The following is a 24,762-nucleotide window of genomic DNA, read 5'->3' on the forward strand; positions in this document are numbered from 1 at the left end:
GGTTATATTTGAAAAAGTTGTATACGTTTGTTTGGACAACACACGTTTACATCCCATATCCTTCTGGCTGATATAACCATGTACTCTTGTATCTTCATACTAAGGGTGGCAATTCGTATTTACAAGTTATAATGGTGTCGTGTCAGTCTACGGCTATTCTATAATAAACAGGTTAACCTAAATATGCCTCATTTAATAATCATATCAGGAACCCTCAACACTAACACGATATGTTCATTAAATGAGTTACACGTGTTAACCTATTTACTAAAACCAGACATTATATTATTTAGATTATTAATAATACCAAATCAAATAATAAATACCAGGGAAAAAAAAAATATAAGTCTCAATCCAATATTTAAATTACTAAATAGTTTCTAGTTCATAAGAAAATAAACAAAAGTCCTGAAAGTGAGGTATTCCCAGAGATGACTTCAAGTATAAAAAGGAAAAGAAAGGATGAGAGGGTTAGGGAGAGAACTTAGACAAATGAATAAATGAGATAATAGGGAGGGAGAGTAGTAGAATCTCCGGTCTTATGTCATTAATGAGTCCATCAAGTCACTATATTGCAATATAGTGCTATTGGCACATGTCGAGCACGTGTTATTATACGAACATCCGTTACGTGTCAACGTATTAAAAGGCTATGTGTCCCTCATTTATTCCCTTAGTCAAGACGTGAGTGACTCATCTGCCTAAGTCGTAGGTCAAGGAACCTCCTCCACCCTACCCCTGGGAGTCCCTTGTTCAATCCGCCATGCCTCAAGTACCTCTTTCCCCACCTGTTCTCCTCATGATGTGGCGTTCGCCATACGCAGAGCTAGACACTTTGCGCGTAAGTGTCAATGCTCTCCTAGGTAATAATATGTTAGTGTAACATGTCGCGGATCATTTTTAGCCTACACTACCTAGTATTACCATTGCCAATACAACTAACATACTTAGGCGTGTATCGCCTTATTCCTCGTGTTTCCCGATAGTTGGCGATCTTAGACTATATGAATTAACCATGCATCCCTGTGACATGTGCCATTAGTAATTGGCACGTGATAATTCATAGTCCTATCCTGATCCCATCATGAATCTACTTATGGTCCTACCTGATACCCTTGGTTCCTGCTAAACCTGCACTCAAAACTGAGTGCCTCACCTTCTTTTCATCTTGCACTAGATCATTCCTGGGGTGAGTGGGAAAGTACCTGACACTTGGCTATTATTTTGTATGGGCAAGTAGGCACACGGTCAAATGTGTAGTCAGACAAGTGCATGGTACTTGTCCATTATTTTGTATAGGCAAGTGGTGGGCAAGTGTATGGCACTTACCCATTTGTATGGGCAAATGGGTAAGTGGGCAAGTGCACGACACTTGCCCATTATTTTGTATGGGCAAGTGGGAAAGCGGGAAAACGCATGACACTTGCCCATTATTTTGTTTTGGCAAATGGTGGGCAAGTGTATAGCACTTGCCCAAAGGTGGATAACTGCATGACACTTGCCCATTATTTTGTATAGGCAAGTGTATGGAACTTGCCCAAAGGTGGATTATTGAGTATAGGCAAGTGTATAGAACTTGCCTAAAGGTGGACAAATGCATGACACTTGCCCATTATTTTGTATAGGCAAGTGATGGGCAAGTGTATGGAACTTGCCCAGGTGGGTAAGTGTATGGCACTTGCCCAAAGGTGGAGAACTGCATAACACTTGCCCATTATTTTGTGCAGGCAAGTGATGGGCAAGTGTTTGGAACTTGCCCAGGTGGACAAGTTCATGACACTTGCCCATTATTTTGTATAGGCAAGTGTATGGAACTTGCCCAGGTGAAAAAGTGTAGGACACTTGCCCATTATTTTGTATAGTATATGGAACTTGCCTAATAGGGCAAGTGCAGGATACTTACTTATTATTTTGTACGAACAAATGGCGGGCAAGTGTGTGGAACTCGCCCATTTGCATTGGCAAGTGGGTAGGCGAGCAAGTGCATGGCACTTATCATTTATTTTGCCGCTAATGACATAAGTTTAGATAGTTATTATAGAACCCAAACATTCAGAGTAAGAAGAAATCATCACCCCCCAATAAACAAGCGGATATAATAAAAATGTTTATGAAACTCTAATCATTTTAAAATCATAAGGTGTAGCATAAATGAGAGGGAAAAGAAATAACAATTAAAGAACTAATTTATATTTTTGTTAGTGTTTACGTTGAAATGACCTAATTGTCTATAGTAATTGTGTCTAAACGGGTAACGAGTTACACGAGTCCTTTTAATACAATTATGCTATATTTAGTTAAACGATTTTAACACGATACAAATAATTAAACTAGTTAATCGTGTTAATCCATTTACGACTAGTTAAACGATTTTAACATGATACAATTAATTAAACTCGTATTAATTCATTTACGACTAGAACCCAATTAAAATTAACCCAAACTGTTTTTCTCATCTAACAATTCTGTTTTTTTTTCTCCCTTCTCCTTGGAATTCTTATATTTGTTTGGTTGAAATTAGATCCATGGCTCTTCCATGAGAAGGGATAGGAACCACTAAATTAATATGTTTCATCAATAAAAAATGATAGGGTTGCCCAATGATTTCCCCGAATAAGTCCTGAATGTTTTTGTCAATCTCATATACTTAAATAGTTTTTAAAAAATAATTACTTAACACGTAATAAGTATAGCCAGCCACGTCAAATTCGATCTTAATTCAAAAATTTATTTTTCGCTATTATTACTCTTCATCAATTATTGTTCAAAGAGAACAAAAATTAGAAAATTTTTATTTTTATTTTTATTTTTTCCCAAAAAAAACAATCTTAATAAATTTATAATCTTAACCTTTTGCATATAAGTAACAAAATAAAATATAAATGAAATTAATATTTCATTTTTACCCCCAAAATACCGCTTCCCCAAAAAGGCTCTCCAGAGTTCGAGGGACTAGGGTTTCTGCGAAGAAGACAATACATAACATAGATGGCGGATGAGCTCTTTGGAGGAGCTGTTTTGGGAGCAGCAGCAGTCAATGAATTGGTGAAAGCTGTTTTGAATCATTTGACGAGCATAGCCGTCAAGTTTACGCTGAACAAATCGTTAGAACCATTCTTTGGTGTGATCATTAAGCTGAACAAATCGTTGAATCGTCCCGTGCACGAAACCCTAAATCGATTAAAAATTTGTGAGGTTACCGGAAGAAGAAGCAAGCTCGTGGAATTGAAGGGGTCAATCGAAGACGATTCTGGTGAAATTGAATGAAATAGATGCGGTTAAACTACGTTGTCAAAAATTCTCCATCAAGATGTGGAAATTCAAAGGTATGGATATGAAGATTAGATTAGGTCTAATTTGGTGAATTTTACCAACATTGCATTTAGACTAGGTGAATGTATTTTGTAATAGAAGGAAGATATATTTTATTAGGGTCTTCTGCTACAAGGATCATTTCACATTATCTCGTCAAGTTTAAACAAATTATATAGTTGGGGATGAGAAAATAAGCAAAAGCAAATATAGTTACAATTTAATGATACATTAGTTTAATAATACATACAAATAACGTATTAGAAATGTACTTGCGCTGAAACGCGGATTTGTACAGCCATAGTTTATTCAAAACCATGACATTTGGTAAGGTTTTGTTCCAACTACGCGGATTCGTGTAGCAGTGTTATCAATCTTCATAATCTGAGAACATGGTGATGTGAATGTAGTCAGATTTTTACCATTTTTGGGTTTGTAAAAGAGACCCTACCATGGATAGTTTGTTGAGACTTTACATCCTTACGAATGAATGAGTTGGGTTTGTGTAGAGATGAAAGAAACATTTTTTTTCTTTCTTTCAACTGGATGAAGTTAAATAATTACAAGTCTAAGATTGGACATTTTAAAAATCAAAATTATTGAAACCATTCCTCTCTCTTAGCATGCTTCAGCTTTGATGACGTAAATACAATTTTGTCATTTTGATGTAATTAAGCCCTCCAATTATGTTTTACATAGACTTTAGAATGTGCCTACTTCATTTTTCTATCCGGTGAATCATGAATGCTATCTCTTCTAGTTACTAATTGAAAAGGGAAAAAAGAAAATCCATTAGTCTCTTCCTATTAAATGGTTGATCAATGAACAAGAAGGGTCTCTTAAAATTTGAGGGAGACTTTAGAGTTTAATGCAAACGAATTTATTTTTACTAATAAAAGGATGGAAATGTGACGCCAATTTCTATTATACTTGCTACGTCTTTCAATGTTGTGGTTTGAACACGCTTTATGGAAAATACAACTAAAAATCCTGGAAAATTCAGAGATATTTCCTCACACGCCAACTTCATATAAAATGAAGACGGAAGATTGGGAAGAACCAAAATACTCTTGATATTCAGTGAATTGGGTTTTTTTCTTTTCCCTGTGCATATAAACTTGAGATTTAGTAAAATTTGAGCACTTCCTGATATTTCTACTACATTTGATGGCGTTGGAGTTCATTGAAGGGGCTGCATTGGAAGCAGCATTTGGTGAATTACTGGAAACTGTGCAGGATGTCAAAGGCAAAACCATCAACTTCAAGTCCAACCTCGACCAACTTGAATCACGACTCAATTCACTCCAACCAATTGCACGCCAAATTGCGAACTTGGACAGAGTGCTCGACTTTCCGGGGGAAGAAGCCAAAATGTTCACCGATAGGTTGAAAGAGGCTGCGAAGCTGGTCCGCAAATGCTCTGAAACTGTTTGCTTGAATTGTTTCAAGAGGTCTTCCTACTCGAAGAAACTCGTCGAAATGGAAGATTTGCTTGTGAAATTCTTTCAGACCAATGTGCAAGCTCTGGAGACAAGGGAGAGCAGGAAGATTCTGGTGAAGGTGAATGAAATAGATGCGAAATTGGGTAGAATGTGGTCGGGTATGAAGAAAGGTGGACAGGTTTGTGAACCGAGTGTGTTTGTAGGTTCGTGTGGAGCTCCGGGGGTTCCCAATATTGTTGTTGGACTAGATGTGCCTCTTCAAGAATTGAAGATGAAGTTGCTAAAGGATGGTGTGCAGGTGGTCGTGCTTTCGGCTCCTGGAGGATGTGGGAAGACTACATTGGCAAAAATGCTCTGCCATGATGTCGAAATTGAAGGTATTGATATAGCTATTATATCATCTTCTTGGCTTTGTTGTTATGCTTTTTTTGCTTTTTTTCTTTGGTAAATGCTGTGTGCTTTAGAAACTAATAATTTGCATATTGGGAAATGCATTGATGTGCCTATGTATCAAATTGAGCCATTATATAAACTTAAAATTTTTAATGGTTTTCCATTTTGCACTTCTAACCTATTGAAAATACCTTGCTTGGACAGGAAAATCTAGGGACAATATTTTCTTTGCCACGGTTTCAAAGACACCCAACCTCAAGGCCATTGTTCGCAACATGTTTCAACATAAGAATTTTCAGGTGCCTGAGTTTCAAAATGATGATGATGCAATTGACAAATTAGGAAACTTGCTGAGCCAGAATGAAATAGGAACAAGTCCTAAGTTGTTGGTCCTAGATGATGTATGGTCTGGATCAGAATCCCTTATTCAGAAATTCATGTTCCCAATACCAGAATACAAAATATTGGTTACGTCAAGATTTGTATTTCCTAGATTTGATTCTACGTATAAATTGGAGCTGTTGAATGATCAGAATGCCATGACTCTTTTTCGTAATTCAGCATTTCCTCAAGGTGGGAGCTCCAACATGCCAGATGATCTTGTCAACGAGGTAGAATACAAATGCTTCTATGGATAAGATATAATATATTTTTTCTTACTTGTCTGACAGAATTATGTGTTTGTACACACAGTAAATCTATGCTTGCATGTTTTACTTTTGTATCACCAATTTTTTTAATGACCCAAAAATATAAAATATGCAGCTTTCAATACCATGGTTTTTTTTTTTCAACTTCAGAGTTTGTATCTCCGAAAATATATTATAATGGAAAAAACAGTGGTTAATATAATTTCTGGCCAACTATGGACTGGAACCTTGACCAAAATTATCCGTTTCAAATTAAAAGTATGGATATTATGTTCATGTAATTGATCAAGAAGAAGTAGAGCTTCTGTTTACTTATCTGCGATTCTGTATTAGTGTCATTTAATTGAAGATCAAGAAGTGGAGTTTGTATATACTTGTCACCAATTCTGTATTATTTTCATTTGCAAGAAACTGCAACTGATTTAATTTGCCGCATTAAATTGCAGATAGTGAGAGGCTGTAGAGGATTCCCACTGGCCCTAAAAGTGGTTGGTGGATCACTGTGTGGACAACCTGAGGTGTTCTGGAGATGTACATTGAAGCAATGGTCTGAAGGACAATCCATTTTTGATTCCAACAGTGATCTGCTTATTTCTCTCCAAACTAGCATGGATGCCTTGGGTGAAAAAACTAATGGCAAGGAGTGTTTCCTGGACCAAGGTTCATTTCCTGAAGATCAAAGGATCCCTGCCACTGCTCTTATCGATATTTGGGTTGAACTATACAACCTAGATGAGATCCGTGCTCTTGCCAACATCTATGAACTATCCACCCGAAATTTGGTTAATCTTATTCTTACAAGGTATTCTAGATTCTTATTTTTCTTTAATGTGTTCAATCATGGTTTGTTTTGATGATGTCTAGTCTGTTAGTTTGCAAAAAGAGCCATAATGAAGTGATGGTCCAGTCTATTCATTGTGTTGAAGGGGTGGGACTGGGCATAGGATGCAAAATTTGAATTTTTGACATTTCTTTTACAGTGCACAAGTGTTTTCTTTAGACTCCAATATGCATTGACTTTTCAGTTGTTTTTCATCCTCTTATTCAGTTCTGTATATTAACTTACCCTCTGAATTCTGAAAGGACATTCATACAGAATAATAATAATAATAATAATGATAATAATGTTATGACAAACGCAGTGAACCAAGAACAAAACGAGAATCACGACAGAAAATTAAACACGCCACTCACAGAGAACAAAGATTTACGTAAAATTTGGGCTACATCTATGGTGAAGATCCGACGACAGATTTCACTATGCAAAAATCAGGAAAGTACTAGTTTCTGCCCTCAAACCCTAGCTCTCTCTCAGACTCTCTTTTCTGCGATCTTCAGTGCACTTGTTTTCCAAGTCAAAACCCTAAGAGCCCTTATAAACTTGGGCCCCACAAAGCTCATTTTTCATGTCCAATCAAGGCCGCAACTTTGACTTGTAGGAATATTCCAGCTGCTGTTATCCTTGTTATTAATTGTCATATTGATGCCTAAATTTGTTTGTTCATTTTTTTCTCTAATTGATTGAGTAAGCATGCCCCATCAGGATATTTGTTGTTATTGTATCCTATAAATTGCATTGCGCCTTAAGTAAACCTGATTTACTCCTTTCACAGGAAAGATGCAATTGAGGTTGACGGCAATGAGCATTTTGTCACACAGCATGATCTGCTGAGAGAGCTGGCTATTCACCAGAGCAGCCTAGAGCCAGTAGAACAGAGGAAAAGGTTAATTATAGACGTAAGAGGAAATGACCTTCCCAACTGGTCGATTGAACAAATGCAGCAACCCTTCCGCGCCCACCTCTTGTCCATCTCTACAGGTTTGCTTATCTCACATTTTCAAAACGAAACCTGCTGCAGAGTATTGATAATTTTTTCTTTCTTTTTTCCCCAATTCACAATGTGCGGAATTCGATTGCAGATGAAACATTCTCCTCAAGCTGGTACAATATCCAACTACCTGAAGTAAAAGTTCTAATATTGAATTTCTGGACAAAGAACTACAGCCTACCTGAACTCATGGAGAAAATGGACCAATTGAAGGTTCTGATCATCACGAATTATGGTTTCTGCCCAGCTAAACTGAGCAACTCTCTTCTACTTGGTTCTTTGTCCAGTCTAAAGAGAATCAGGCTAGAGAATATTTCAGTTTCTTTCCTTAGTAAATCCACATTACAATTCACGAATTTGCAGAAGATATCCTTGATTATGTGTGAGATTGGCGACGCCTTTAAAAACTGTACCATCGATATGCCCCATATGTTCCCTAATCTTTTGGAGATTGATATCGACTGTTGCATTGATTTAGTTGAATTGCCTGAGGGGCTTTGTGACCTTCCCTGCCTTAAGAAGATCAGCATCACTAAATGTCATGATCTGGAAGCACTCCCTGAAGGATTTGGAAGGCTAACAAGTTTGGAAATGCTGAGGCTTCATGCCTGTACAAGCCTTTTGGGGCTACCTGAGTCAATCGGAAGCCTCCATGAATTAAGAGTTCTTGATATATCTGACTGTTTAAGCATGAGTGAATTGCCAATGGGGATCGGTGGGTTGTGTGGTTTGAAAAAGCTCGACGTGAGAGGCTGTGAATTTCATAAGTTGCCGCCATCAGTAAAGGATCTTTGGCAATTAAAGGATGTGATATGCAACGAAGAAGCTTCTGATCTCTGGGAACCCTTTAAAACTTTTCTCACCAATCTGAAGATAAATGTGCTTAATGAAGACATCAATTTGAACTGGCTTCCCAATCTAAACGTCTGAGAAATCGGACCGAATTCGAGAGTTATCGAATTCATGACTTCATGGTGACATCATATAGTGGACTCCATCCGCACTCACAAAAATTGAAATAAGAAATTTTCGAATTCGGTTCTTAAATCATTATTCATAAAAAAAAAAAAAAAAAAAAAAAGAAAAAAGAAAAAATGATGTTTAAACGTATGTATTTATTTTCAGTTGTTTTGTTTATTGTTATTATTATCGTGAATGTTATTAAATATTTGGTGTTTGTGGGTGTTGCCGTTACAATCTTCAATGTACAAGGTAAAATGGTTATGTATGTCAATTTTAAGGTTTCTATATTCTTTGTAGAACCTAGATCCTCTCTCGTGCCATTAATGTTGTATCCAATGTTATTTCATAGTTTATGAAATTTATATGGTTTATGCAATAATTTTACTTCGCTTTTACAAACAGTTTTTTTCATATATGTGTTATATGTGCATTGTATTACCTGTATACTAGTGATATGGGAAAAAGGCATATCATTCCCTCCACGAGGGGATTCGGATTCTTCTTGGTAACAAATTGAGCAATAACGTGTTAGAATCATTTCATTTCATTGCTATTTAGTTTTATTCAGCAATTCCATAAATCAAACCAAACATGTGTGTTGTGTAAAATAGTGGATATTTATTGGATGACGATGGTTTTCTTTATAAAAACGAAGACAAATCAATCTGTTTGGCTTCCCTCTCCATGGTTTGTCTCTCTCTAGTGCGATTTTAGGGCTTTTGGTGTTTCACGTGGAGAAGACGGGGTGTAGCATGGAGCAGGGTCCTTCACACAGCCACCGGGGGCTTTCTCTACTTCTCGGAATGGTTCTTCTACACGGCTATCATGGCGGAGTTTGTTCGAAAACTCTACCACACAGACGTATTTTATCAACCTGGATTATTAATTTATCATGTAGCATGGAAGGCATGGAAGCTTAAGGAGAAGTGTATTATCACTTTTTCAAAGAAGTTCATTGAGAAGAAACAGTAGGCAAGGTTCTTCAGCGAGTGCACACGTTCAATGGGCGACCTATCATCTTAAAGACGAGGACTCATAAGGAGGGATTGGGGTCGGTTTTATTTGGTTAAAAATACATGGACTAGCACTTCATTGTATGTACTTGAGAGATTTTGGAATAACCACTTTCAAAAGTTACATTGTTCTATTGTTCCAGCACAGAACTCTATGTAACCACAGAGTTACAACCAATGCAAATAAATTTGATTTTTTAAATCTCCATCTTCCTATCGTTAATGATTAAATTGATGATCATGGTAAAATTCCTGCCATTTTAGATAAAAAAATCTTAAAATTAAATCTCCTCTGATTTACCATTCGATCTTGAAAGAAACTTGTAGGATCATCAAAAAGACTTTTAGAATTGTCCAAATCCAATCAAAATTTGATTTTATCTCTAAAAATTAGAAAGAAAGAAAGAAAAAAAAAAAGTGAAAAATATTGGTTACCATCTGCAAAACATGGATTGGGCACAAAAAGCGAGAAGGGTGCAAAATGATACTTCCCAAGGTGCGACATATTGGATTGCAACCCACAAATGGGCCTGCAATGAGATTGCAACATCTCAAGATGCAGCAAAAAACAATCTGAATTTTTTTTTTTTCCAAACCTACGTAGTTTTGGATACTCTTAATTACGATTGGCCCAAAACTTCTATAAATAGCGCTTCCACCACCAAATTTTGGACTTACATACAACAAACCTCCTTTTTGCAATCTCAAATTGCATTATCAGGGAGTTTGGTCAAATTTTATTATTTTGGTAATGTAGGCTTTATTAAGTTTGTGGTAACTTTTAATTACCTCGTCAGATAATCCAAGGGTCATCTTTTATTATAAAAATGATGCTATGCATGTCTGAATACTTAGCGGATGATTAGACTCTTTGTTTAATTTAATTGTTCTTAATTATGAACCTTCCCTTTTAAACCAACGGTCATTGGTGGAAATAAGACTTCAGGTCAACGAGAGCAAAGTCCAAAGTTTCGATCCCATTTCACGAATCAAAACATGTGTGGAGTTGTTCCTTTTACTCTCATCTCTTCTCAGGAAAAATCATTCCTTCTCTCACATACTTGCACACCCACACTCCACTAAAGAGTTGAAAATCGAAAACACAACCAGAAGATCCAGAAACCTCTTGATTTTCAGTAAATTGGGTTTTTCCGATTCCCCTTGATTTTCAGTGAATTGGGTTTTTCCGATTCCTCTTGATTTTCATATAGATGGCGTTGGCCTTCGTCGGAGGGGCTGCTTTGGGAGCAGCATTTGGTGAACTACTGAAAGCTGTTGTTGATGTCAAAGACAAAGCCATCACCTTCAAGTCCAACCTCGACCGGCTCGAATCAAGACTCAATTCGCTCGCACCGATTATGCGTGAGATTGAGAATTTGGACCGAGAGTTGGACATTTCTCCGGAAGAAACCAAAATGTTCACCGATCGGTTGAAAGAGGCCGCGAAGCTGGTCCGCAAGTGCTCGCAGACCAAGGGTTTGAAATTCTTCAAGAGGCCTTCGTACTCGAAGAAGCTTCTCGAATTTGAAGATTTGCTTGTGAAATTCTTTCAGACGGATGTGCAAGCAATGCAGACAAGAGATAGCAGGAAGGCTCTGGTGAAAGTGAATGAAATTGATGGGAAATTGGATAGAATCTGGTCGGATGTGAGGAAAGGTCGACAGGTTTGTGATTCGAATGTGTTTGTAGGTTTGTGCGGAGCTCTGAAAGTTTCGGATTTTATTATTGGATTAGATGCGCCACTTCAAGAATTGAAGATGAAGTTGCTGAAGGATGGTGGACAGGTGGTCGTGCTTTCGGCTCCCGGAGGATGTGGGAAGACTACCTTGGCCAAAATGCTCTGCCATGATGTTGAAATTGAAGGTATTGATATAGGGATTATTATCTCATCTTCTTACCTTTGTTGTTCTGTTTAATTTATATATTTATTTTTGGGTTATTGTTATGTGCTTTTGGAACTAATAATTTTTTTTGGTGTCAAATTGAGCCATACTACTGGCTAAATTTATCTAAAAGGCCTTTAAATTTTGTGCCATGACTGAAGATCATTTCTTTTGCCAAGTTTACTAGCATTGGTTGTAACTCAGTGGTTACATAGAGTTCTGTGATGGAACTATGGAACAGTTCGGTTAGGGTCCTAAAAACTAAAGAACTGTTGATTACTGTTCTATTCTCTGTTAAGATTCCAAAAGGACCAAACTAAATTGAACCAGTAGTTATATATATATATATATATATTGTTGGAGGATATAAATATTAAAGTTACATACTCTCTAATAGCTTAAGATTTTAAAGTAGATGGTAGTTAACATGGTATCAGCCATCACCCTGATAACAAAATAAATTGAAACACTTGTTGGACCAAAAGAAGTCCATACGTGAGGGGCATGTTGAAGGATTTAAATATTAAAGTTACACCCTCTCTAACAATTTAAGCTTTTAGAATAGATGGAAGTTAACATATATAACTACCATCCTTTGATTGTATGTGTAAATATTGATATATATGAACTGAGTCGATGATCTACAATTAGGTTTGATTTGGTTCCACCGGTTCCAATGGTTCGGTTTGGTTCCAATATATTTGGACTGTTGGGACTAGTTTGGTGTTGATTCTTCCAAGAACCGGACCGAACCGAATTATGTGCACAATTACATAGGACTTGTTTAGCTTTCTTCTCTTAAAATAGTGTTCAAGAAACATAAAACAATTGTCTAACGAACTACGAAGACTTTTCCTTGATGTCTGTTTTTTCTTTTCAAACCTCAGAAAACTATCAAACTATTCCATTTTGGAATTGTTTTCTATTTGTCTGTTTTACTCTTAAAGAAATAAAGTAACCTTTAATTTCTGCAAGAAAATGTATTTGCTCGATCCCTCACTTTTATTTGATTATCAATTTTTCACTTCAAAAGAAAAGTTGTTATCAGACCTTTGAAAGCTTGGAAAGAATTTCATCTATGAACTTCTTAAATTTTTAATGGTGTTACATATTGTACATCTAACCTATTTGAAAATGCCATGCTTGGACAGGAAAATTTCAGGACAATATTTTCTTTATCACGGTTTCGAAGTCACCCAATCTCAAGGTCATTGTTCAAAACATGTTTCAACATAAGAACTTTCAGGTGCCTGAGTTTCTAAATGACGACGATGCAATCAACAAATTGGGAAACTTTCTGGTGAATCAATTAGGAACAAGTCCTAAGTTGTTGGTCCTGGATGATGTATGGTCTGGATCAGAATCCCTTATTCAGAAATTCATGATCCCAATACCAGAATACAAAATATTGGTTACATCAAGATTTGTATTTCCTAGATTTCATTCTACATGTAAATTGGAACTGTTAAATGATGAATATGCCATGGCTGTTTTTCGAAATTCAGCATTTCCTCAAGGTGAGAGCTCCAACATACCAGAAGATCTTGTCAACAAGGTAGATTACAAACGCTTCTATTGATAAGAGCTAATATATATTTTCATACTCGTTTGATATGATAGAATTGTGTTTTTACACACAGTAAATCTATGCTTGCATGTTTTACTTTTGTATCACCATTTTTGTAAGGATCCAAAAACATAAAATATGCAGCCTTCAATACGATGATTTTTTTACTTCGGAGTTTGTATATCCGAATAGAATTTTTTTTTTTTTTTTTAAATGGAAAAAACCATAGTAATACATTCTAATAGTTAGAATACTCTAATACTTGGTGAAACAGTCGCTGACTTCTGGCCAAGTGGGACTGCAACCTTGACCAAAATTATCCTTTCAAATTAGAAGCATGTCAGATTCAATTAATTGAACAAGAAGTAGAACTTCTATTTACTTGTCTGCAAGTCTGCATTATTTCCATTTAGTTGAAGATCAAGAAGTAGATATTTTGTATACTTGTCTGCCATTCTGCATTACTTCTCTTTGCAAGAAATTGCAGCTGATTTAATTTGCCACATTAAATTGCAGATAGTGAGAGGTTGTAGGGGATTCCCACTGGCCCTTACAGTGGTTGGTGGATCGCTATGTGGACAACCTGAGGTGATCTGGAGACGTACACTAAATCAATGGTCTGAAGAAGGGCAATCCATTTTTGATTCTAGCAGTGATCTACTTATTCATCTCCAAACTAGTGTCGATGCCTTGGGCGAAAAAATTAAAGTCAAGGAATGCTTCCTGGACCTAGGTTCATTTCCTGAAGATCAAAGGATCTCTGCCACCGCTCTTATCGATATTGGGGTGGAACTACATGACCTAGATGAAATCTCTGCTCTTGCCAACATCCATGATCTGTTCACCCGAAATTTGGTTAATCTTGTGCTTACAAGGTATTATAGATTCCAATTTTTCTTTAAAATGATCAATCATGGTCTGTTTGATGATGTCTTGTGTGTTAGTTTGCAAAAAGGGCCACAATGAATTGATGGTTCAGTCTATTCGAGGTGCTGGATGGGGTGGACTGCATATTGGATTTAAATTTTGAGTTTTGACCTTTTCTAAATAATAATTATGTGATAATTTCCATTTTTCGTCATTTTTTCATTTTTCCGGAAATTTTGTCGTTGCAAGGGCATTTTTCCATTTTACCGTTTTGCGTACTTGTGTCCGAGAGTTGTTTAGAGCATTTCATTGAGTCCAAGACTCTTTGAAATGCAAGGGACTCAATGAAATGCAAGCGTAACTATTTTCACATTTTTTCCATTTTTCAGGCCTGACGGTCCCTTGTGGGACCCGCTACCAGAATTGTTGCATACGGGGATTTTAATTGGGTCCATTAGCATTCCATGCATTTTATTTTATGTGTTATATAAGGTTGTGAAATTATTAAATGTGTATATATATGTGTGTGTGTGTGTGTGTGTGTGTGTGTGGTGTAAAATGAAAACAAAAGAAAAAGGAAAAAAATAAAAGAAAGTGGTGGGACCCGCCTTAGCCATTTAAGAGCATTAGAGACCACTTGGGTCTCATTCCTCTCTCACTCCTGTAAGTCTTTCTCTCTCCCATTCTAGACTTTTCTTTTTTCTTTCTTTTGGTTCCCAGATTCAATTCTTGATTTCTTCCTCAACTCTTGGTATTTTTAAGTGCCGTTTTCGGCAAATTGAAGCTCACGGTGAGATCTACAAGTTAATTGGAGCAATTTCTAGTTTGGTACACTCTTTGATTTTCGAGATCTAGGCAAATTTGGGGATTTTTGCTTAAGTTGAGGTAGGGGTCTCTAATTCACACTTTCTTGCACCTTTGTGAGTTTTTCTATCTTAATGGTTGTTAAGCATGATTAATTTGAATTGATTGTCTCTTAAATGACTTAATTGTGTACATGAAGCATGCAATTATGTGTATTTGTTGATTTATATGGAAAGTATGCTTTATTGTTGATTTTCTATGCTTATTGTGTTCGTTAAATTGTTAGAAATTGTTTGAGGAAGCATGTTAATTGTGTGATATTAATTTTGCCATTCTCATAATATTGACAAGACATGTATATGCTTTCAAGGCATGGGGCATGAAAAAGGGTAAAGTGATTTGAAAAGAATGAAAAAGGGATTTTTGGGGAAAATTTTGATAAAACGGTTTTTGAGAAAACCCGGTTGCCGCGGAGTCACCAAAGGGCCGGTGTGTTAATATAACATAGAGGGAATTAGGGAGATCGCCCTAGCGTGGTTGAGCTAGTTGGGCCCTAAATGACGCTGCGGGGGTTCCAAGGGTTAAGGAGAGTAGCCAATCCTTCTCTCGTATTGCTGCGGAGTCACCAAAGGGCGGGTTATATTAACAGTTTAAAAAGTGATGGATTTGGATTTAAAAAAAAAAAAAAAAGGGAGTGACATGCATGGCATTGCATTCATGGCACGACATTTGCTTGTTTTGAACTTGGAATTGATATTGCATTTTCCCCGATTTAGCATGACCCCGCTTCCCATTGTCCTATTCATTGTTTGGATTCACGGGGCTTCAAGAGATGTGTCTTAGGCTGCACCTACTGGGCAATTTGCTCAACCCATTACATTTAACATTTTTTTTTTCAGGACTCGGGAAAGAAATTTTGGACGCTGAACCATCACAAACTTAAGGAGGACTAGGAATATTTTTTGCTATCTTTTGTATTTTGCTGCACTTTTGTAAAGTCTCAAAACCATAGTGAAGAGTACACATTTTGCAAGCCATGGTCATGTATTGTCAACTATTAACTCTTGTTGGTATTTTGAAGGGAAGCGAGACTATGTAAATATTTTGTGTTAAATGGGATGATGATGATGGGCCATCTTGAGGAGGTTGGTGATGTCGTTGTTTGGGAATGTATTATATTTTTTGTATTGTGTGTTGGGACAGGTTGGATAAGTCTTGAAGGGTCAAGAAAGGCCATTGCATTTTTTTTATTTAAGCAGGTTGTTGTAGGCCCCTTTTTAGTAAAGGTCATGCCGAATTTTTTTTTATAATTGGTATCAGTTTAGGACCGTTACAAATTAAAAAAATTCTTTTCCACAAACTGATTTCTTTAGAGTTTTGACTTCAATATACATTAAGTTTTAGTTGCCTGTCAGTTTATGCATGTGCATGTCCTAATATGCATAGTAATTGAATGTTTTGTTTAGAAGGTATAGAGGTAGCACCAGTTGAGGGCCTTGAGGCAAGATGAGAGGAAGCCATATAAGACTTGTCATAAAAAAAAGGGATAAAAATGGTTTGAAGGGGAATAAAGTGGAAGGGGATATAGGGGTGAAAGTCAAAGAGATGCCAGGTGTTTATGTAGCGATGATTGGCAAAAGGTGCTTAAAAAATAACACTTCATTGTTTATTGTTTTTACCATTATTGTTATTATGTCACTTTATAAATGACTATTACCAATTGTGGTCCCCATTAATCGAGGAATTTTGGAGGGATGAACATATGTATGTGGCATTTGGTATTCTTTGCACAAAGGGGTTTCTCTCGGACTGATAAATAGAAGTAGCAACTGCAGTCAAACTCAAAAAACCATTTTCTTACTTGAGAGCTCAATTTTATTGTTAATTATCATCACCATCATTACTATTATTATCATTATTATTATTATTCCGTTTGAACGTCCATTCAGAGGGTAAGTCACTATAGAAAACTGAATAAGAGGATGGAATATATGGGAACTTTGAATTGTAGGGATATTCTAGCTGCCGTTTTAGCCTGATCTTGTTTTTAGCCCTGAATTTCTTTGTTCATTTTTTTTCCGCAATTGATTGACTAAGCATGGGGCAAGGCATTAGGATATTTGTTATAAATTGTATGCCTAAAAATAGAATTTCACCATAAGTAAACCTGATTTACTCCCATTCACAGGAAAGATGCAAGTGAGGTTGATGGCAGTGAGCATTTTGTCATGCAGCATGATCTGCTGAGAGAGCTGGCTATTCACCTAAGTAGCCAAGAGCCTGTAGAACAGAGGAAAAGGTTAATTATGGAGATAAGAGGAAATGACCTTCCCAAGTGGTTGATTGAACAAATGCAGAAACCCTTACAAGCCCAACTCTTGTCCATCTCTACAGGTTTGCTTATCTCACATTTTCAAAATGAAACCTGCTGCAGACTATTCGGTATTTTTTTCTTTTTCCCCTAGTTCACACTGGGCAGAATTTGATTGCAGATGAAGCATTCTCCTCAAACTGGTGCAATATCCAACTACCTGAAGTTAAAGTTCTAATATTGAATTTCTGGACAAAGAACTACGGCCTACCTGAATTCATGGAGGAAATGGACCAATTGAAGGTTCTGATCATCACAAATTATGGTTTCTGCCCAGCTAAACTGAGCAACTTTCCTCTACTTGATTCTTTGTCCAGTCTAAAGAGAATCAGACTAGAGAATGTTTCAGTTTCTTCCCTTGGTAAATCCACGTTACAATTCTGGAATTTACAGAAAATATCCTTAATTATGTGTGAGATTGGCGAGGCCTTTACAAACTGTACCATTGATATCCCCCACATGTTCCCAAATCTTGTGGAGATTGATATTGACTGTTGCATTGATCTAGTTAAAGTGCCTAAGGGTCTTTGTGGTATTGCCTCCCTTAAAAAGCTCAGGATCACTAAATGTCATGATCTGGAAGAACTTCCTGAAGAATTGGGAAAGCTAACAAGTTTAGACATACTGAGGCTTCATGCCTGTACAAACCTTTTGGAGCTACCAAAATCAATTGGAAGTCTCCATGAATTAAGAGTTCTTGATATATCTGATTGTTTAAGCATGAGTCAGTTGCCAATGGGGATCGGTGGGTTGCGTGGTTTGGAAAAGCTTGACATGAGAGGTTGTGAATTTCATAAGTTGCCGCCATCGGTAAAGGATCTTTTAAAATTAGAGGAGGTAATATGCAACAAAGAGGCTTCTGATCTCTGGGAACCTTTTAAGACTCATGTCACCAATTTGAAGATAAATGTGCTTGATGAAGACATCAATTTGAACTGGCTTCCCAATCTTCACTTCTGAGAAACCATAAGAAAATGGTGTCTAACCTGAGGTATGTTTATTTTTATTCGGTTGTTTTTTTGTTTATTATTGTTATTATTGTCGTTAATGGTTGAAATATATTATATATATATATATATATATATATATATATGTATATGTATATGTATATTGTAGTGGCACCTTTAGGTGGCCACTCAACCCCATTCCCTAATTTATGTTTCCTTTTTCCCTTAGTTCCTCCTTGCTTTATTCCTTTTGTCTGCATCTTTTTCCCTTTTTTCCTCCTTGATTTACTCCCATTGTCTACACCTTTATCCCCTATATATTTGTGTATCAATTCAATGTAAGTAATCAAGTAATACAATGATAAGAGAAATGTAGCCCTTCTTGATCTTGCATTTTATATATGTGCTGATATACGAAATTCTATTTGGTATCAGAGCCCGTCGGAGATGGTGGCTTATGTCTCATCTCCGGCGGCAGTCCATCATCCCCTCAAAAGAGTCTCTCTCTGTCGATCCTCGTCACCAGCGAGGTTGCCATCAGCACGTTCATCTGCCATCAGACCAGGAAAAGACAAGGCTCTGATACCAACTGACGTAAGCGGAAGCGATAAATTTGTTCACAAGGAATAGTTTACTTTGAATCCACAAAGTAGATGTTTTTAATCCACAAAACAAAGGATAATTTCAGAGAAATCTGATATTTGTATTGATAATTGAATGAATGATCTGCTCTGCAATACATGTATTTGTAAATAAAAACCCTAACAGCATAAACGAAATCCTAAAAATGTAAGGACATTAGCAGCGCAAGGAAACTGCTCAAAAACAAACTTTCTGTGAATATTTTGTAAAAATAATGAAAGAAACTTAATTACTAAAAACTACTAAATACCAAAAAAGAAAGCAAATAGAATTCGTTTAGTCTTCTAACGAAAATCCTGAAATATTCAAAAATGAGAAATCGCCATTCCCGAGCCCTAAACGATTAAATTCGGCCAAAAGGCGACCTACCTTGGCAGCAAAGCTGCCAATATCTACGTGTTGGGCCAGTTTCTGATAAAATTGGGCTCTTTCTGGGTTAAAACTGCACACTTTGGGATCAGCCCAAAAAATTTGTCAGTATGCCCATTTGGCCCCCTGGCGGTCCAAACAAGCCATAAAGGCTTCAGCAATCAGTTTTACATCACTCAGCACTTTTGACATTGCCGAGGACGCAGCCATGGCATATGATCGTGAGGCCTTTAAGTTGAGAGGTGAGAACGCTAGGCTCAATTTCCCCGAACTCTTCCTTAATAAAGACAAAGACACAGCTGCAGCATCAGCAGTATCAACAGAACCTAGTTCATCCTCTTCTTCTCCTCCTACTCCCCACGAAAGTTCAATGCCAAGCCAGAACTCGAAGCAGCCTCAGCAAGCTCCTGAAGGCCTTGATTTGCAGGCCTCCAATACAGAATCACTGCCACCTACTCGAGGAGATAGTGTCGGTGATGATACCAGATTGGGATCGAGTGAAGCCACGGCAAGTGATGGAGTTGAGGTGGTTGCAGGAGGTTCTGGTGCAGGGGAAGGTAGTTTGGAGTCGACAGAATTGGTTTGGGATGAAATGGCAGAGGCTTGGTTCAATACAATTCCAGCAGGTTGGGTCCAGGTAGCCCAGTTTGGGATGATTCGGATGCAACCAATAATCTTCTGTTACCTTCAAACCATCCTTTTGCCAATGCCAATCACCAGGAATTTCATGACTCTGATCCGCAGAAGCAACAAGCCAATTTTGGTTCAGCTCCGTCCTCCTCATCTTCATCAACCATGAAGCCCTTCTTCTGGAAGGACAGGAATGAATAGTCACCCACAAGAAGCTACCTTAGCTTCAGCTTTGCAGATGACAAAGGGTAGTACTCCCACTCTCTCTCTCCCTCTCTCTCTCTCACACACACACATATCTTGGAGAACAGTTTTTAGACAATGTCCTCAGATTTTTCCACTGGTTGCAAAATTTTCAGAAAAAACAGCCTGTGATTTTTGCCTCATTTCATTTCAATTCTCCTTCTGATCCTCAGTGCTCAGCTCTCCTTTCTCATTTTCTTCTCACTGGTTGCTGATTTTTGACAAAACAACCTGTGATTTTCTTTGGAGCATTGTTACTTGTTTCTTCACAACAACTATCAGCCCTTGATTCTTATTCACAAATAGATCAACACATTTTTACAGCTTCCCTCCACCACCATATTCTACTCTACACAAAGGCTGCATATTTCTTAAGCCTTGTGGCAGTATCAGTTCACAACATGCATTAGGGCTTGTCCCCTTTTTGTTCTCTCTTGCAGTAGTACTAGTATGTTCCTAGGTAGTGTCATTATGTAGCATAATAAGTATGTTATTTAGTTTCATTTTGGATATTATTGTTGTTATGGAGATGTTGATTTAGTATAGGACCAGCACAGAGGGAGACAGTTTTGTGATCTTCTTCTCCATTGGTCCATCCATCGCTGGCTCTGTTTTTTTTTTTTTCATTTTTTTTTATTATTATTATTATTATTTTTCCCAAATTGGTACTCACACACACACATACCTTAACTAAGGCTTGAACCCCTAACCTCTCTTTCAGAAATAAGAGCCTGATACCTCTAGGCCACTCGCCTGTAAGGATGGATGTGGTAGTTGTATACATTTTGTGATATGTTATGGTCAATTTTATCAATGTAATGTTGTTTGTATCTTTTAGGTAGCTGAAGTTATATGATAGATCAATTTCCAACATTTGCATGCTTTTGTCTGATGCTTCATGTTTCACCCATGAACTGCTTTTTCATTTTGTTTGAGTTTACTTATATATTAGAGTGATTTTGCTACCTAAATAATACACTTAACTGCTAATTAGATGATGCAATTCCTTAACAAATTATCCCACTTTCTACATCCGTGAAAGCAGTCTTTTGCTATTGAGAAAATCTTTGAGCTATGTTATATGATTATAAGTGGAGGTATTTTTCAAACTTTCAAATCAAAGACACATTCACACTACCTTCATTTCTATGATAAAAGGGGTATTTTTTTTTATTATTATTTTTTTAATAGTAAAATAGGAGCATTCAACATGAAAATACATAGATGTTTTCGACAAGTTAATATGCATGCTAGGTGCATGTCTGACAAGACCACCAGATGTCTAGTTTAGAGAGATCTCAGGAGAGTTGAAAAGTTCAAGCTCCCTTTCATACCGGCCAAACAAGATATGTTATTCCATGGGCCATATATATATATATATTATTTACCTTAGCAAGAAATAGGCCCACCCACACTCCCACTTGCCTCTGTTAGAATTCGAATTCCGGACGTTATACCTTAAAAGGTGAAAAAGTATCTCTGAACTACAGCCTTTGATATTATCCCCGTGTCTATATTTTGGGTGTTCAAGAATACTTCACATTCATGCATGGAGTGTTAATAGGCCATTGGGACCAGATACTGATGAAGAAGCATGTCATTTCACAAGCAGATGGAGTTTGAAATGGAATGACAAGTTTATATGAATGGTATGTCCAAAGTTAGGATCGAGGTTTGTTAGTGGAGTAATATTTAAATAAGGAACAGCAATTGTTAATCACATCTTGAAAAATATATATGTAACTCTGGGAATAATAATAGACTATCCAAACACATAATGGCAAAAGCCTCTTCTTCTTTAATCATTGATGTTAATCCTCTTAAAATATGTAATTGACTGTGGAACTCAGTGGAAGTGCAATGTAGATGGTGGGCCCAAGCACCGGCGCATGAGATCATCTTCATTTCGTATTTGCATCGCCACGATTTGGTTCCACAGGGTGATACAAAACGATATATTTAATAAATGATTTAATTTAATATATGATTTATAAAATATCTAAGGTTGTGGTGATGTAGCTATGGATTAAAAAGTCAATCATCTGTTTTTTCTTTAAACCAAACCCGACATTGATGTCATGGTGGGGCTGCTTCCATTTTCTGAAGCATAAATTATTTTTTAGATTGTTGGAGTTGATTTTTAGATAATTTATTTTTTTTTCTGGTTATAAAGGTTTATTTTACAAATTTTATATTTTTGAAATTCTTATTTCATAAGTTTTTTGTGCATATATTATTTATAATTTTTAAATGTACGGTTTGTGAGATATGAAATTTTGAAGTTCGGGAGAATTAAAATTTAAATAAAAGGGCATTTTGGTTCAAATATCAACTCTTTTACCACCTTCAGAAAGTTGAGGGGGTTATTTGATAAAAAAATTAAATAAAGGGGATTTATTGAAAAAAATGTTACAAGTTGAGGGGTGTTCACCGGTAAAAAAAATAGATAAGGGAGGTTAATTAGAAAATGCTACAAGTTGAGGGGGTTTTTTTTGTACTCTATCCATAAGATTTAAGTATGCTATGGTACCATTTAGTCATTTCTTTTTCTTTTTCTTTTTTTTTTTTAAAAAAAAAAATTAGTTAAAGAAATGCCACAATGAGATTAATTATGCAAGCAATAAGTTGTCTCCCGCAATTTCTTTTGGTTAGAGTCACATTGGGATCCACTTATGACCCGAATAAGGAGACTAGAGGAAAAAAATATTGACCTTTTTATTTTTTTGTCTCGTGAAGTCTTGGACTCAAATTCTAATCTCTACTGTAACCTGATGCAGAAACGGTAATAATTCTCGATGAACCAGACTTATCGGGAGTTTTGTGTGCCGTAAAAGGTCCATCACTAATTAATTTCCGGGGTTAAAAAAAAAAAAAAGTGTCCATCACTAATGTCTACATCTTATTAGAGCAACTCCAATGTTCTCTCATTTGGGCCTCTCAAACTCAAAATATGAGAGTTGGGTAAAAAAAGGCTTCTTCAATGGGCTCTTATTTGAGCTCTCAAAATTTGAGATTCTCAAATTTCTTCTCATATATGGCAACTGTTAAATTTTTTAGCAAATCTTTCATTTCTCAAAACGGTGTCTTTTTTCACCAGTCAACCCACTCGCATCTCTATATATATAAATATAAATATAATATATAATATACATATATATTATATATATAAATTTTCAAAAAAAAAATTATATAAAATATCAATTCACAAATAGTGGTAAAAAAAATTATTATTATTATTATTTTTTTTTTTGTCCTTTTTTTACCAAATATTTTAGATTTGTACTTTTTTTTAATTAGGTTTAATTTTAGTTTCCTTCTAATGTCTACAACTTGACTTGGAATGTGCCTAATATTAATATTATTGATGCAAATATGAATGGTGGGAATAGTAGTTGCAAAAGAATAGTGGTTGTGTTAAAAAATAGCATTTTGTGTGAAATGTACTATTAGAGCATAATTGTTAAAATGTAGCATTTTGGCACTGTAACACTTGTCAAAATATAAATTTGACATGCAAAAATAGGTTTTAGCATTGGAGATGCTCTTAGTTGAGCATATGTTGTCATCCTTATTTTAAAATTTGACTTGGGGATTTTTATAAGTTAGGTAGCCATAAACATAGAAACAAAGTCCCTATTCTCTGTTTAGGTATTGGTCATATTATATGTCATAAGGACAAATCCACCAAAAGAGAATTGTTGAAAAGAATAACAATACAATTTATAATGCTGCGAACATTTGTTCGGTTGAAATTGAATTCAGGGCTCATCCGCAAGCAAGAAGGGAGAGATAAACCAATAAATTAGTATGTTTCATAAAATACTGTTTTAAGAGAATAAAAATTGGGAAAAGACTATCTTATTAAATTTACCATCTTACACTTTTGCATTTTTTAAAAAAATACTATCTTATTAATTTACCATCTTACCCTTTTGCATCTACATAGCAAAATAATATATTAATGAAATTAATTTTTCATTTTTTTCCCAATATACCCCAACAAGCTTTTACTCGGAAGTTTTGACCCCAAAACACGCTTTATTGGTTGAGACGACTTGAATTCCTGGAAAAATCAGAGAAACTCAAAATTTCTTTGCACGCTTTAACTTCATTATAAAATAAAAACAGAAGATTGAGAGAAACACAGTGAATTGGGGTTTTTTTTTCCCTGTGATTTAGTAAAATTTGAGCATCAAGAGGATTGTCAATTTACCCGAGGAAAGCAATCGAAGGTGGCTTCAAATAGGATTGCAGTGGCCCAAATCTATGTTCTTGTGAAGAATTTATTCCGGAAAGATCACTTAACCAATAGGTTATGCAATTCAATTCAATATGTTAATTTTAAGGGTATAGTATAGTCACACCTCCTCAGGTTTGATAAAAGGACATTCAGAGGAAATTTATCTATTTTTTGGACAAAGTCACTCTCTTAAAGTTTAAAAATGGACAAAGACACCCCTTTACATGAAAAATTGACCAAATTACCCTTTGACCGTTTAAGAGACTTTTTTAACTTTACAATTTAATAAATTGGACCAATCTACCCTCATGAGCAATTTATGTATAAAAAAAGTAAAAAGCAAAAAAAACAAAAAGTAAAAAATGTCACTTTTTTTTTTTTTTTTTCGTTATTTACTTTATAAATGTCTCAACTTCTTAAAAATGTAGAAGTCTAAAATGATTTTTTGATTCAATACATATATTTCAAATAAATTATATTTTGTTATTACTTTTTTTCTTTTCTTTTTTATTTTTAAATTAAGATGCTTAATTTTTTCATCTAAAAAAATTAAACCAATCTCTTTTCCTTAAAAATAAAAAATATGGTAGCAATATA

The 24,762-nt window shown here is 35.9% G+C and overlaps 3 protein-coding genes across 4 annotated transcripts; all 3 read left to right on the forward strand.

The window, feature by feature from the left end:
* Nucleotides 1-2,896: 2,896 nt before the first annotated feature.
* On the forward strand, nucleotides 2,897-8,947 carry LOC132266827 (probable disease resistance protein At5g66900). 2 transcript variants are annotated; one of them, XM_059767811.1, is made up of 6 exons: nucleotides 2,897-3,326; nucleotides 4,492-5,131; nucleotides 5,352-5,758; nucleotides 6,244-6,599; nucleotides 7,411-7,616; nucleotides 7,718-8,947. In XM_059767811.1, the coding sequence occupies exons 1-6, from the start codon at nucleotides 3,273-3,275 to the stop codon at nucleotides 8,554-8,556; spliced, it is 2,502 nt and encodes an 833-aa protein (XP_059623794.1). In that variant the 5' UTR covers nucleotides 2,897-3,272; the 3' UTR covers nucleotides 8,557-8,947. The 2 variants fall into 2 exon arrangements, with proteins under 2 accessions (XP_059623794.1, XP_059623795.1); XM_059767812.1 differs by having other exon boundaries at nucleotides 4,502-5,131.
* Nucleotides 8,948-10,551: 1,604 nt separating this feature from the next.
* On the forward strand, nucleotides 10,552-20,549 carry LOC132266828 (probable disease resistance protein At5g66900). The gene is made up of 6 exons (XM_059767813.1): nucleotides 10,552-11,465; nucleotides 12,637-13,040; nucleotides 13,569-13,927; nucleotides 16,912-17,117; nucleotides 17,216-18,085; nucleotides 18,477-20,549. The coding sequence occupies exons 1-5, from the start codon at nucleotides 10,814-10,816 to the stop codon at nucleotides 18,052-18,054; spliced, it is 2,460 nt and encodes an 819-aa protein (XP_059623796.1). The 5' UTR covers nucleotides 10,552-10,813; the 3' UTR covers nucleotides 18,055-18,085; nucleotides 18,477-20,549.
* On the forward strand, nucleotides 18,489-19,883 carry LOC132316450 (uncharacterized). The gene is made up of 3 exons (XM_059814924.1): nucleotides 18,489-18,635; nucleotides 19,162-19,689; nucleotides 19,773-19,883. The coding sequence occupies exons 1-3, from the start codon at nucleotides 18,489-18,491 to the stop codon at nucleotides 19,881-19,883; spliced, it is 786 nt and encodes a 261-aa protein (XP_059670907.1).
* Nucleotides 20,550-24,762: the final 4,213 nt, after the last annotated feature.

This window comes from Cornus florida, unplaced genomic scaffold, assembly GCF_030987335.1.
Source record: "Cornus florida cultivar Cherokee Brave unplaced genomic scaffold, ASM3098733v1 CherokeeBrave_3.0.0_Hap2_Chr07, whole genome shotgun sequence".
NCBI lineage: Eukaryota > Viridiplantae > Streptophyta > Magnoliopsida > Cornales > Cornaceae > Cornus > Cornus florida.

Excerpts from the sequence above, each read along its gene's own strand:
- LOC132266827 (XM_059767811.1), top strand. The coding sequence starts at position 3,273 with ATGCGGTTAAACTACGTTGTCAAAAATTCTCCATCAAGATGTGGAAAT. Across the intron at positions 3,327-4,491 it reads CAAGATGTGGAAATTCAAAG|TTCATTGAAGGGGCTGCATT; the intron begins GTATGGATATGA and ends ATGGCGTTGGAG. Across the intron at positions 5,132-5,351 it reads CCATGATGTCGAAATTGAAG|GAAAATCTAGGGACAATATT; the intron begins GTATTGATATAG and ends TTGCTTGGACAG.
- LOC132266828 (XM_059767813.1), top strand. The coding sequence starts at position 10,814 with ATGGCGTTGGCCTTCGTCGGAGGGGCTGCTTTGGGAGCAGCATTTGGT. Across the intron at positions 13,041-13,568 it reads CAGAAGATCTTGTCAACAAG|ATAGTGAGAGGTTGTAGGGG; the intron begins GTAGATTACAAA and ends ATTAAATTGCAG. Across the intron at positions 13,928-16,911 it reads GTTAATCTTGTGCTTACAAG|GAAAGATGCAAGTGAGGTTG; the intron begins GTATTATAGATT and ends TCCCATTCACAG.
- LOC132316450 (XM_059814924.1), top strand. The coding sequence starts at position 18,489 with ATGGTGGCTTATGTCTCATCTCCGGCGGCAGTCCATCATCCCCTCAAA. Across the intron at positions 18,636-19,161 it reads AGGCTCTGATACCAACTGAC|TATGCCCATTTGGCCCCCTG; the intron begins GTAAGCGGAAGC and ends AAAATTTGTCAG. Across the intron at positions 19,690-19,772 it reads TTCCAGCAGGTTGGGTCCAG|GAATTTCATGACTCTGATCC; the intron begins GTAGCCCAGTTT and ends GCCAATCACCAG.